General features: G+C 32.2%; 1 protein-coding gene across 2 annotated transcripts in view; it reads left to right on the top strand.

Annotated features, from left to right (window-relative positions):
- Positions 1-14,792, top strand: part of TBCK (TBC1 domain containing kinase) — a 211,109-nt gene that overhangs the window by 73,451 nt on the left and 122,866 nt on the right. Inside the window, exons 8-14 of one of the 2 annotated variants that reach the window (XM_059376957.1) lie at positions 3,072-3,133; positions 4,407-4,468; positions 6,775-6,923; positions 8,267-8,405; positions 9,702-9,801; positions 13,434-13,483; positions 13,703-13,805. In XM_059376957.1, the coding sequence (XP_059232940.1) occupies positions 3,072-3,133; positions 4,407-4,468; positions 6,775-6,923; positions 8,267-8,405; positions 9,702-9,801; positions 13,434-13,483; positions 13,703-13,805 (665 nt within the window). Of the gene's footprint in view, positions 1-3,071; positions 3,134-4,406; positions 4,469-6,774; positions 6,924-8,266; positions 8,406-9,701; positions 9,802-13,433; positions 13,484-13,675; positions 13,806-14,792 lie in introns of both variants that reach the window. The other variant, XM_059376946.1, reaches the window with a different exon arrangement.

Here is a 14,792-nt window from a genome sequence, read left to right as displayed (position 1 = left end):
GTTTGGGGGGTAGGAGAAGAGTAAATGAAACAAGATGGGATTGGGAGGGAGACAAACCATAAGTGACTCTTAATCTCACAAAACAAACTGAGGGTTGCTGGGGGGAGGGTAGTTGGGAGAAGGGGGGTGGGGTTATGGACATTGGGGAGGGTATGTGCTTTGGTGAGTGCTGTGAAGTGTGTAAACCTGGCGATTCACAGACCCGTACCCCTGGGGATAAAAATATATGTTTATAAAAAATAAAGAAATTTTTTTAAAAAAGAATATGTACTGAAAAGTATCAATAAATATCAAATAATAATGAATCATAAATATAATTGCACAAAATGTTACCATATTTACCATGTTTAGTTTCAAGTATTGATAATAAGGCTTTTAAGGAGTCTTAGAGATTTCTTAATATTGTCTACAGACTAAACTTAGACTTCATTATTTTTATAATTTTAATTTCAGTGTAGTTAACATGCAGTGTTATATTAATTTCAGGTGTACAATGTAGTGATTCAACAATGTATAGACATTACTCAGTCCTCATCATGATAAATGTACTTTTATTTCCCTCACCTATTTCACCTGCCACCCCCCCAACTCATCTCCTCTCTGGTAACCATCAGTTTTTTCTCTATAGTTGAGTCTGTTTTTTTAAATTTCTTTTTCTTCATTTGTTTTGATTCTTAAGTTCCACAAATGAGTGAGATCATATGGTACTTGTCTTTCTCTAACTTATTTCACTTAGCGTTATACTCTCCATACCCATACATGTTGCTGTAAATGGCAAGAATCTGCGTTTTTTTGTAGCTAAGTAATATTCCATTGTGTATATACACACCACATCTTTGTTATCCATTCATATAATCAGTGGACACTTGGGCTGCTTCCATAATTTGACTGTTATAAATAGTGCTGCAATAAACATAGGGGTGCATATATCTTTCTGAATTAGTGTATTTTATTCTTTGGGTAAATACCCAGTACTGGGATTACTGGATCATGTTATTTCTATCTTTAATATTTTGAGGAGCCTCCATGCTGTTTTTCACAGAGACTGTACCAGTGTGCTTTCCTACCAGTAGCACACAAGGGTTCCTTTTTCTCCGCATCCTTGCCAACATTTATTGTTTCTTGTACTTTTTTATTTTAGCCTGACAGGTATGAGGTGGTATCTCATTGAGATTATACTTTGCATTTCCCTGATTATGAGTAATATTGAACACGTTTTTCATGAGTCTGTTAACCACCTGTATGACTTTGGAGAAATGTCTGTTCACATCTTCAGCCCATTTTTAGTTGGATTTTTTTTTAGATGGTGAATTATATAAATTCTTTTTTATTTTATTTTAAATTACAGTATAGTTAACATACAGTGTTATATTAGTTTCAGGTTTACAATATAGTGATTAAAGAGTTGTTTAAATTCTTTATATATTTTGGAGACTAACCCTTTATCAGATATGTCATTTACAAATATCTTTACCCTTTCAATAGTTGTCTTTTATTTTTGTTGGTTTTTTCCATCACTGTACAGACTTTTTATTTTGATGTAGTCCCAGCAATTTATCTTTGCATTTGTTTCCCTTGCCTCAGGGGACATATCTAGAAAGATGCTGCTACAGCCAATGTCAGAGAAATTCCTGCCTGTTATCTCTATTAGGATTTTTATGGTTTCAGGTCTCACAGGTCCTTTTTTTTTTTTTTTTAAGATTGTATTTATTTATTTGAGACACAGAGAGAGCACAAATGGGGAGGAGGAGCAGAGGAAAAGGGAGAAGCAAACTCCCTCTGAGCAGGGAGCCGACTGAGGGGCTCAATCCCCGGACGCTGAGATCATGACCTGAGCCGAAGGCAGTTGCTTAACTGACTGAACCACCAAGGCACCCCTACAATTAGGTCCTTAACCCATTTTTATTTTTTTTTGTGTATGGTATAAGAAAGTGGTCCAGTTTCATCTTTTGCATGTGGTTGTCCAGTTTTCCTAAGACAATTTGTTGAAGAGACTGTCTTTTTTCCCATTGCATATTCTTGCCTCTTGGGTGGAAGATAAATTTGGCCCTGTAAGCATGAATTTATTTCTGGGCTTACTATTCTGTTCCGTTGATCTGTGAGTCTGTTTTTGTGTCAGTACCATACTGGTTTTTGTTTGTTTGTTTGTTTTTATAAACATATAATGTATTATTTGTTTCAGAGGTACAGGTCTGTGAATCATCAGTCTTACACAGTTCACAGCACCCACCATAGCACGTACCCTCCCCAATGTCCATAACCCAGCCACCCTCTCCCAACCCCACCACCCCCAGCAACCCTTAGTTTGTTTTCTGAGATTAAGAGTCTCTTATGGTTTGTCTTCCTCTGCAGTCCCATTCTGTTTCTTTTTTTCCCTCCCTTCCCCCAACAACGCCCCACCCTTCCTCTCAAATTCCTCATATCTGAGAGTCATATGATATTTGTCTTTCTCTGACTGACTTATTTCACTTAGCATAATACCCTCTAGTTCCATCCATGTCATTGCAAATGGCAAGATTTTGGGGGTTTTTGTTGGCTGTTTTGATTACTACAGCTTTGTAGTATTTCTTGAAATCTGGGATCATGATATCTCCAGTTTTGTTCTTTTTCAAGATTGTTTTGGCTATTCAAGGTCTTTTGTGGCTCAATACAGATTTTAGGATGGTTTGTTCTAGTTCATTGAAGTTTGGTATTAATATTTTGATATGAATTGTAAAATGTATACTTTAAATCCCCAGAGATATGTATACATTCTCCAAATTATGTAAATGCAAAAGAGTAATATCTATATGTACATTACATATATAGGGAGGGAGAGCAAGAGAATCTTTATCTTGAACCACTGCTTTTTGTCATTATTTAAGTGGCTACCTTCTAGTATCTATAATTCAATTAATATTTAGTATTTAAAGTCTTTATTTTTATCACAACATGTAACAAAACTTAACAAAGTCACAAGCCTTTTAATATTCCAGGTTCCAAAACTGCATAACACAATTTTTAAAAAAATTATCTGAGTTCAGTTCTGATAAATAAGTAGCATTACTTCATACAATTTTTTTGTTTTATAGATTGCGTAGATGACACTATAATAGTTCTGGCCGAAGAGCATGGTTGTCTGGACATCATAAAGGTTTGTTATTAATCTGTTATTAAAATGTATGTATTTCGTATACTTGAGATCTAACAGCAAGCTATTTTATTTTTTTTTATTTTTTTTTTTATTAAAATATTTTATTTATTTATTTGACAGAGAGAGAGAGATCACAAGTAGGCAGAGAGAGAGGAGGAAACAGGCTCCCTCCGAGCAGAGAGCCCGATGTGGGGCTCGATCCCAGGTCCTTGGGATCATGACTTGAGCCAAAGGCAGAGGCTTTAACCCACTGAGCCACTCAGCCGCCCCGAACAGCAAGCTATTTTAAAGCTATGTTTATTTCTGTTCAGATTTTTGTTTTTTCATAGAGTGATAAGCTAATATAAATTAGTATAAAGTCCAAATAAAAAGACTTTTTAGAAAAATCAAAATGTCCTAGAATAGCAAACATTTGAGTAAAATATATTTTTAAATGGATCATTTTAAATAATTCTTTTCTTTTTAAAAAATGTTTTATTTAAATTCAATTTAATTGGCATATAGTATGTTATTAGTTTCAGAGGTAGAATCTAGTGATTTGTCAGTTGCATATGACACCAAGTGCTCATTATATCACACGCCTTCCTTAATGCCCATCAACCAGTTTCCCCTTCCCCTCTCCCCTCCCCTCCAGCAATCCTTAGTTTATTTCCTATGGTTAAGAGTCTCATGGTTTGTCCCCGTCTCTGATCATGTCTTGTTTTATTTTTCCCTTCCCCTTTGCTCCTCTGTTTTGTTTCTTAAATTCCACATGAGTGAAATCATATAACAATTGCCTTTCTCTGATTGACTTATTATTTCACTTAACATAATACCCTCTAGTTCCATCCACGTTGTTTGCAAATGACAAGATTTCACTTTTTGATAGCTGAATAATATTCTATTATGTATACATACCCCTTCTTCTTTATCCATTCATCTGTTGGTGGACATCTGGGTTCTTTCCATAGTTTGGCTATTATGGACACTGATCCTATAAACATTGGGGTTTATAGGATGTTTGTGTCCTTTCAATAAACTTCTAGTAGTGCAGTTGCTGGGTTATAGGTTAGCTCTGATTTCAACTTTTTGGGGAACCTTCATGCTGTTTTCCAGAGTGGCTGCACCAGTTGGCATTCCCACCAACAGTGTAAAAAGGTTCCCCTTTCTCTGCATCCATGCCAACATCTGTTGTTTCCTGACTTGTTAATTTTAGCCTTTCTGACTAGTGTGAGTAAAATATGTTTTTTTAAATGGATCATTTTAAATAATTCTTTTTTTTTTTATTTACCAGGACCTTCCCGAAAATGTGATAAATCTTTTGAAGAAGTGTCTCACCTTCCACCCTTCCAAGAGGTTTATATTATTAAGACTTAGAGATTATGCTGATATCTTTAGTATAAAAGTATTTGTGGTTTTTCTTATTACTTATAATAGTAATGGATTAAATGAGAATATTTACATATATATAATAATACATAATTGACACTAGTATCATAACTGTTAGTTATAGTACTAATATGTATTAATAAAAGAAGAAAACAGTAATTAAACCACTGTCAGAAAACTGGCACATTCCCAAAGAAGTTACTGGTTCATTTCCTAGTCTCCAATTAGAAAATCGGCTAAATTGTAGATATTCCCAAACATGAATGACATAAGAGAAATTACAACAAAAGCTTATTGGCAATTGTATTTAACCTAAAACTTCAATAAATGTTGAGGTCAACTAATAATTATTGTTAATATAAAAGGATTTCTTATAAGTATTATTATTTGTTTTCATTTGGTGATATCACTATTAGCCTTACAGTTGTCTTTCCTAAACTCCTTAAGTATATGATATTTGAAAATAATATATTCTAATTAGTCTTTAGAAAAACATCTTTATCAATACATGTTAGGAAGAGTGGAATGGTATTAAAAACATAATTTTTATGTTTTTATGTTTAATGCCACATTAAGAGAGGAGGAAGAAAACCAAAAGGCATTATTAGTTTAGAATTTTAATTAAGATATTCAGTAACACAGGTAAATCATAGTCAAGGTAAAAGTAAAAAATTAAGATGCTCATATGTAATAATCTTTGATAGATTATAAGATGCAAAAAGCACAAAAGGGAAAAAATTCAACATTTGCGTACAGTCACTTCATTTTTATATACAAGTATTCATCTAGACTCTGCTAAGGATAGATTATTATTATTTTCTCTACTGGTGGTGTATTTAAGACTTTTAATTGTCCCCTTGAATGTGTGCCATTATTTTAGCAAATTTTTTAAGGAGCATTTTCCAGTGTTTATTTTTGTGCTTTAGAAAAATCAAACACATTGCCAGTCGATATTTAAGATTTTATTTACTTCACATTTGTCAACCACAGATCCGTGTGTAAGTAACTTAAAGAAACATTGGTTTTTTTATGGTTGATTGCTGGTTATTTAATGGGCAATTGGAGTTAGTGATAGTTCCTTCAGTATGCTGTAATATCATCCATGACACAAGTTTCTAAGTACATTTTGCCATAGTTAATTTGGCTGGATCCACTGACAATAATGTTAATTGAAAACTTGGCAGATAACCAGGGAAATAATCATGGTTAGCTAAACTAAAAAGAAAAGTGCACATGAAATGTTGCAAAGTATGAGTCTTTTTTTCATATTGAAGCAAGCATATTCTTCTAAATGCAGGTGCAGATATTTCTAAATGTGGATATATTAAACTCCACATCATAAAATATATTCTCAAATCATATTTTTACAAAAAAAAAAAAAAAAAAAAGCCCGAGGTGCTGTTGTGTTTATTTAACTCGGGAATCAACAAACTCTTTTTGGTAAGGACCAGAGAGTGAGTATTTTTTACTTCATGGACCATAGTCTGTAACAGCACTGATCTTGTAGCTTAAAAGCAGCCAAAGACAATACTTAAATGAGTTAGTGTTGCTATGTTCCAATAAAACTTTACTTTTAGATACTGAAACTTGAGTTTTTTATAATTTTCACATATCCAAAATAATAGCATTTTGATTTTTTCAACTATTTAAAAATACAAAATCTATTTTTAGCTCATGGACCATATAAAAATAGACAGTAGGTGAATTTAACCCAAGAACAATAGTTATCTGACTCCTGATATAAACTATATGCTAGCTCTTATCATTTTTCCTTACATTAAGAAGCTCTGTAGAAATTTGTTATTTTTCTTCTAATTTTTTTCCAAAGCCACAAGATTCATTTCACACCATATTCAGAAACAGGCCTACATCATATAATACAAAAGCCATGTATTATGAAAGTTTTACAAAGTGTCTTATCAGATTTTTCAATATAAGAAGATTATTCATATTTCCAGTGATCTTTTTTCATAGCACTATTTTCAAAATTAGGTAAGGCACTGGCTAATTTGGTACCACTGGATATGTGGGATTTTTTACTTTTGAAGAGAGTAATGAGACACACAAATCAGGGAATGAACATTAAAAGGTCAGCTTTACACAGCAATTTAAGAAAAAAAGAAAGTTGATTTACCCTGGTAAACATAAATTATAATTAAATCATTTGAAAAGTAATTTTCTACATTTTGTAACTTTTAAATAAGTGATGCCAAGGATTTCTATTGATGAAATTTGTATCTCATTCCTACTGTGTGTTTTAAATTTTTCTCAAGGCCAACTGCCAATGACTTAATGCAGGACAAGGTATTTAGTGAAGTGTCACCTTTATATACTCCCTTTACCAAACCTGCCAGTCTGTTTTCATCTTCTTTGAGATGTGCTGATTTGACTCTGCCTGAGGATATCAGTCAGCTATGTAAAGGTAATGATGAATAAGACCGAAAACAGTGTTTTATTTTTAAAGAAAGTACCTTTATCCTACTTTCAGTTTTGTATTTACCAACAACATATATATTACACTAGTAAGGCTTTATGGATACCTGTCTGGGAATTCAGAGATAATTTGGGATTTGCTTAAAATATAACCACCTAACTTCTTTTCTTTTTTTTCTCTTTCTTTCTTTCTTTCTTTTTTTTAATAATTATTTTTTATTTTTTATAAACATATAATGTATTATTAGCCCCAGGGGTACAGATCTGTGAATCGCCAGGTTTACACACTTCACAGCACTCACCATAGCACATACCCTCCCCAATGTCCATAACCCCACAACCCTCTCCCTATCCCCCTCCCCCTGACAACCCTCAGTTTGTTTTGTGAGATTAAGAGTCTCTTACACCACCTAACTTTTTAATCCTTTAAATTTAACTTGCTTTGGAGAAAGAACTTTTAAGAATTGAGGAAGTGGCACCAAAAACAATTCATTATGCAAACCAAAGTCCTATTTTCATCTCAAATCTTAATGCCAATATTGCTTTCTAATTCCCAGTGGAATTTCCACTACAACATACATATATCATATTCTACATAATTTATTAAAAATGATCTCTAAAAATTATATTATCAGTAGAAGTCCATACCGTTATATTCCACATTGTAAGAGAATATCAGCTTTTTTCTTTTCATTCATCTATAAAGACTACCATTCTCAGAATGTGTGTTTTAGTGGCACCAATAATATTCTTACATTGAAGAGTTATCAAGATGTAAGTCGTGGCAGGAAATATTTATTAAGCGTTCATTCAGTCAGATATTTTTTTGAGTTCCTGCTATGTTCCATGCACTATAACTTCAAGTAACATTCATGCCAAATGGAGAGGCAGATAAACATTTATATTACTATTATAGATAAATTCAATATGAACATAGTGCAGTAGAATCATAGTGTGCCTGAGACAGTAAGAAAGACTCTTCAGAAAAGGCAACAATTGCCTCAAGACATGAAGAATGGGATAGTTTGTATTAGTTAACTGTCCAAGTGCTTTTTTCTGCCCTTATCCCTTCCCCACAGAACCCAATATATAGAATATATTTCCCATATAACTCTAATATAGAGGGTAGAAATTCTATTTTTTCTCAAAGAAACTGAATGTACATCCAATATGTATATCTGCATTTCATCCTTTGTGCAGTTTATAGTATGAATGTTCTTATTAAAGGGATTCTTGCTGTGTTCTTCAATTAATTTTGAGAATATGCCTATTGTCTTTTGATAAAAACAAAAAGTATGATAGCTATGATTCTTTTCCATTTGCTATTAATAGATATAAACAGTGATTACCTGGCAGAAAGATCTATTGAAGAAGTGTATTACCTTTGGTGTTTAGCGGGAGGTGACTTGGAGAAAGAGCTGGTCAACAAGGAGATCATTCGGTCTAAACCACCTATCTGCACACTCCCCAAGTAAGGAAAGAAAGTTTCTCTTAGAAGTGAAAAACATTTAGTAATAACATTTTTATTTAATTTGGGATTTCTTTGCTAGACATTCCGATTAAGTGATTATGAAAGCAACTGGAAGTCAATACCTTGGTTTTTTGGCTGAAGCTTTTATTTGAAGAATTCACATTAACATTTTATTATTTTTAATAAATTTTTAAATATTTTAATACATAATTTGCTTTCTGGTCTATTTGAAGTAGGTCCATTATTATGGAATAGCTTTAATAATTGATGTTCAAAAATGAAAAATGTACAAGTCAGAAAGAATAGTAATTTCGAGAGAGTTAATAAAGTAGACTAGTATGCCTATTATAAGTAACTATTTTTTATTTCCAGTTACAATTGTAAATGTACTCTATGGCCTCATTGTCCTAGAGATCATCATGGTACTAAATCACTGTTATGAAAACTGTAGAACCGCTTAAGATCTTGGACATCATCATATAAATTAGACTGAAAGTTAATTAACAGTACAACTCTAAGTACCAAAATTGTTACTGTTCCATTGCTGTTTGTATTTATTCGTAAAGATGTGAACCTAAATCTCTTAAGTTTCCACCAATGCTTTAAAATTTTAATTTTAGATTTTACTACTAGATTTGATCATTGTAGGTAACTATAAAAGTTACCTGCTGATCATTTTTTTCTTCACATGTTAAATTTTTAGGTTAATTATTTGAGTAGACTACTGGGTCTCTATATTTTCCCCCTTAAACTGATTTTTCAGTCAATTTTATTTCTCACACATTGAATTAAACAGAACACTGGGAAATAAGATGATAGAAATTTCAAGGATATATATAAATTCTCAAAATTATTTCTCTGAAATCCTAAAGAAATTTTATGCATTTATTATTCACTATTCTTTCTCCTGAGAAGTTACTATCATGATTTTTCTTTCTTCTTTTATCATTTCTCACTCATATAAACTTCCTCAGGAGCACATATGCATATTGTCAAGAGAGTAATTTTAGCATTGAATCTGCATGAGCAAAGAGAATAAATCACACTCTTGTATTCCTAAAATACTTTCTATTTGTATACTGTATTCATATGAACTCAATTTATATTTAAAAATTAGAATTGTTTGGTGAAATATAAACATATTGAATACATATTTTTAATTAATCCATTTAGTCTAAAATTTCTTTCTTTGATGAGGGAATGATGATTTAGAATAAATTTTATTTTATAGCAGAAGCAATAAATCATTTTTTGTGTTCTCATTAAAATAATTATTTTTTTTAAATCTCTTTTCAGTTTTCTCTTTGAAGATGGTGAAAGCTTTGGACAGGGTCGAGACAGAAGCTCACTATTAGATGACACCACCGTGACATTGTCCTTATGCCAGCTAAGAAATGTAAGAATGATGTTTTGACAAATCTACCTCATATTTTTTCTTTTTTTAAATAAAACCTTAAAGATATACATGAAGCCTTGAATTTCTCCCTGATCTCATAAAATATGTCAGAGGTTCTTTAAGGTATATACCCAGGAGTGACGTTATTGGGAAATACTATCTGTACATCTTCAGCTTTAGTACAAACTGTTCAATCATTCACAAATGGAGTTGTATCTTTTTTCCATTATTGGATAAGGTTTCTCATTTTCTATATACTTGGTAACACATGATATTATCAAATTTTTACAAAATTATTGCTCTAGAAGTACCTGAGTGGCTCAGTTGGTTGAGCGTCTGCCTTAGGCTCAGGTCATGATCCTGGGGTCCTGGGATCAAGCCCTGCGTGGAACTCCCTGCTCAGTGGGGAGTCTGCTTCTTCCTCTCCCATTGCCCCTCCCTACCCCAACCCCTGCTCCTGTTCTCTCTTTCTCTCTTAAATAAATAAACCTTAAAAAATATACATTGCTCTAAAAGGTATAGAATAATATTTTGCTATAATACTAATTTGCTATAATACTGATTATAATGCAGTTATGAATCTCTTCATATTTCTTGGTAGTGTGTTTACCTCTTCTATATATTACTAGTTCATATCTTTTATCAATTTTTCTACTGGGTGATTTCTTATTGATTTGAGGACTTCAAAATATATATTCCAAATATGGAGTCTTTGTTGGCTATGTGTAGTGCATATATCTTCTAATCTATGGCTTTTCCTTTAACTTTTGATGGTTTCTTTTAAGGAATATGATATTACTAGGCATAGTTTTTTCTTTTGGTATTTATCCTGCTTGATGTTTATAAAGTTTCCTGGATCTTTGTTGTTTCATGTCTTTAATTTTGAAAATTTCCAGAAATTTCCTCCTTTCTCCTTCTTCTGATTTCTATAACACATAGGTTTCTATAACACATAGGTTACATCTTTTGATTCTTTATTAGAATTTCTATCTCCATGCCTATATTACCCACCTGTTCTTGCATGCTTTCTGCTTTTTTCCTAAGAGCCCTTAGCATATTAATCAGAATTATTTTAAATTACTGGCCTTATAATTTCCAACTCTCTGACAAATCTGAGGCTGGTTCTATGGCTTGCTTTGTTTCTTCAGAGTGTCTTTTTCACATATTAGCATGCCTTGCCATTTTTTGTTGAAACCCTAACATGATTTACCAATAAAAAGAACTACGGTAAATAGGCCTTTAGCTCACAATGTCGTGTTTATCTAGCTGTTTACTATGTGTGCTTTTTTGTCAGAGACTAAAATTTCCTCAACTATCCTTGCTCTTATGCCCCCTGGTGATTTTGGGTTTCCCTAAAGACTTTTTTTTTCCCTGGAGACTTTTTAAAATACAGTCTGAGACCTGCATGCAGCTCTTTCAGCTGGAATCCCCTTTTTACTGGAGCTCTATTGACATGGGTTTTAAGGTAGGGAAGGGAAGGAGTTCTGTAGTCCTATGGTTAGGTCTCAGCCCTTTAGCAAACCTGTGTCTCTGGGCTGTGACCTTTATACAAAGCTTCTCAGCTTCCCTCCTTACCTTATTAGGAGAGACAGGACAGCTAAAAGGAATCTGAATTGGGTATTCTTCTTCCCTACATCAATCACTCAGGCTGGCTAAAGTTGGATGTCCTCCCCTCTGCCCCCAACACACCCAGTTCTTTCTTGAATATAGCAGGGTCTCCTCCAGTCTGGCTGCCTGTTAATCAGATGCCCAAGTCTTTGTCCCATTGTGCTTAAAACCTTAGGCCATGATCATCAATATATTTTATTTCTAGCATATATCCTTTATCTCTAAGCCCAGTTTTGGGTCTCACATCATTGATTTTCCTTATATTTTTAGGCTTTTCCTGTTAGTATTTTACATATTAAGTAGTAGGAGGGAATTAGAATCTCTTACCTGCCGTAATGCAAGGAATAGAAAATCTAAATCTATAATTATTACTACACAATACACTAAGCTTATCATCTCTTTGAAAAGAATGTGTATAGTAGATAAAGTAAGTAGCAGTACAAAACAACAAACAATAAATTACATCCAAATCCATGGTTTTGACCAATTTGGTTTTACTCTTAATTTGCTTCTTTAAATATAATCAAAGTATATGAACACCAGTTAACTAAATACAGGGCTTCAATTTTACTTTCTCAATGACCTTACATTTCCACTTTTGAAATTTAAAATACTTTTATCTATGATTATTTAAAAAAATTTTTATGTTGCTGATTTTAAAAATAATATGGAAACCAAATAATTTTTGTTTCTACTTTTCTGTATTTTTGCCCTTTTTGTACTTTTAATATGCTACATTTTTAATATAAAAAAAAGCAGAAAAGTTACTTGTAATATTTTGACTTTCAGGACAGTAAAACCCAAATTTTAAAACAATGTGTGTATTAATAATGGGGTAAAATTTGAGAAAATCTTATTTTTCTACTTAGAATTTCAATCCACAAAAGAAACACCTAAAAGTGTAGAGGAAAAATGGCATAAATCTACAGCACATCAAATTTTAGAAAAAAGCCAGGCGTAAAATAAGAGTTTGCCAGATTCTCAGTTGTGGGTAAAAGATTTTTCTTCGGCTTTTAAAAATTCTGAGGCTATTCAGCTCAGGTCATGATCCTGGAGTCCCAGGATCATGTCCCACATCGGACCCTCTGCTCGGCAGGGAGCTGGCTTCTCCCTTTGCCCCTCACCCCTCTCATTCCCTCTCTCTCAAATAAATAAAGTCTTTAAAAAAAAAAAAATTCTGAGGCTAACTCACATGGGTGAGTACACAATAATTCTAATCAACAGAAGATCAATGCTGGCTACACACAGAGCTTGAACTTCTGTGTCAATCCCCAGAGGAGCAGATACTCTGCCCTCGAGTTGGAAGTTGAACTGAAGAGCAGAGCAGCAGGCAAGATGGCATTAACTTTAATCACCCTACTTAGGATGTGTCTTAGATTTTACTTTACTATTGCCTGCTGCCTTATGCTTTTGAAGAATATCTATAATCCTGGCAATGGTATTATTTGGAGTAACATTATTATAATAAGTTTGTGAAAAAATAATTAAGAAAATTGAGTTTTGTCAGCTGATTTACCAGCTATTTGAGTCATGCATGTTCAACGTATGATGTGAGAAATTCTTCCGAATCCTTTTTTTAGCACCTTACTTTTGTTTTAGTTTGTATTAATATCAAGGCAGAAGTAAATTGGAGCCAAGTTCTAAGTTAAGGGATGTGTATTAAAAAGTACCTTTTTATATATACTTCACATAATTTAAAAAATGTTTTATCCATTTATTCAATTTTATACTAATTTTAGCAATTCTGCATCCTGTTTAGAAAACTATCATAATAGGTATGCAACATTTATGAGAACTCCCTGAAGGTAAAAAAATAAAAAAACAAAGAATATTCTTTATAGCTAAACTTAATCACTGCAGGCATGATGTATTTGCATGTTTACAATAAATGAATTTTAAATTCTGTTGTAGTTCTCCTGGTATCTTTATAAATATATAATTTTACCTTATTCTTCCTTTTAAATAAAGATCAGTGTTTCTGTCTCAGATCTTAAGTATCATAAATATTTTCTCTTTAAATTCAGAGATTAAAAGATGTTGGTGGAGAAGCATTTTACCCACTACTTGAAGATGAGTGAGTATATATATATATATATATATATATTCTTTTTACCATTATTTTTCTTTTCTCTTTCTATTATATTGATAAGAAGCTTGCATATTTTTTTGGAAAATTGTTTCCTAAGGAAGATACAAAAATGTGATGTTCGGGTTTTTTTATTTTATATGTTTTGTCAATTTTTCTGCTCTTGTTTCTCTATTATAGCCAGTCTAATTTACCTCATTCAAACAGCAATAATGAGTTGTCTGCAGCTGCCACTCTCCCTTTAATCATCCGAGAGAGGGACACAGAGTACCAACTAAACAGAATCATTCTCTTTGACAGGCTGCTAAAGGTAGGATTCTAAAGCATAAGGTGTAAAGAGTCCATATGCAATCTTTATTTTTTTATTTCATTGGTAATTCTTAGGGAATCTTGATGTCATGAGAACACTAATTCTTGTGACCCATTTATCTGATTAATAGTAAAAATGATACATGTTAATTGTAAATAAAACTAAAAAGTAAAAACAAGATGAAGGAATCTATGCAAAACCACATTAGACAAAAGATATTTAATATCTTTTTTTAATATTTAAAAAACATTTAAAAATCAGTAGGGAAAAGGACTATCATTGAAACAGAGAAATGGATTAAAAAATAATAGAAATAAAACTAGTCAGTAAATCTACTAAAATATGTATCCTTATTAGGACTGAAAAAAGTAAACTTTTTTTCCATATTGAATTAGCAAAGTGAGGAAATGTATATTGAGATTGGAACTCTCATTCTTCTGGAATAAGTGTAAATTGGTTAAAACATTCTATAAAGCTATTTTAAATTTTATATTAAGAGCCTTTAACAGGATCCATACCCTATGTCGTATTAATTCTATTCTAGAAATTCCTCCTGAAGTACAAATTTATAAAAAGACAAATTTACATGCAAGCTTATAGAAGTAAAACCATAATAAAAACTTACATTTACTGAATACTTTCTATGTTACTAGGTATTTTACAAAGTGTCTTATATGTTATTTAACATATGAGGTTCAGAATATTATTTTCCATAGGATCCATTCATAATTCTTTCAGAACACAAAATAGAGAGGGATGATTAAAAACAGTAAATTCAGCTCCTCTCTTTGATTGTACTATATAAGATTTACAGAGGTAGGGAACTATTCCACTGCTAACTTAATATGTATTAATAACATCAGGTGAAATAATTTCAGATACTTGGAACTTTATTGCAGGTCACCTTCAACTTTATCACTGGTATATTCAGAATTGTTTAGATTGAAAGAAGGCACTTAGTAACTTGAGCTATTTTTCATATCTTTT

This window comes from Mustela nigripes, chromosome 1 (assembly GCF_022355385.1).
Source record: "Mustela nigripes isolate SB6536 chromosome 1, MUSNIG.SB6536, whole genome shotgun sequence".
Classification (NCBI taxonomy): Eukaryota; Metazoa; Chordata; class Mammalia; order Carnivora; family Mustelidae; genus Mustela; species Mustela nigripes.
Note: the sequence above shows the minus strand (reverse complement) of the source record. Positions and strands in the feature narration are given on the sequence as shown.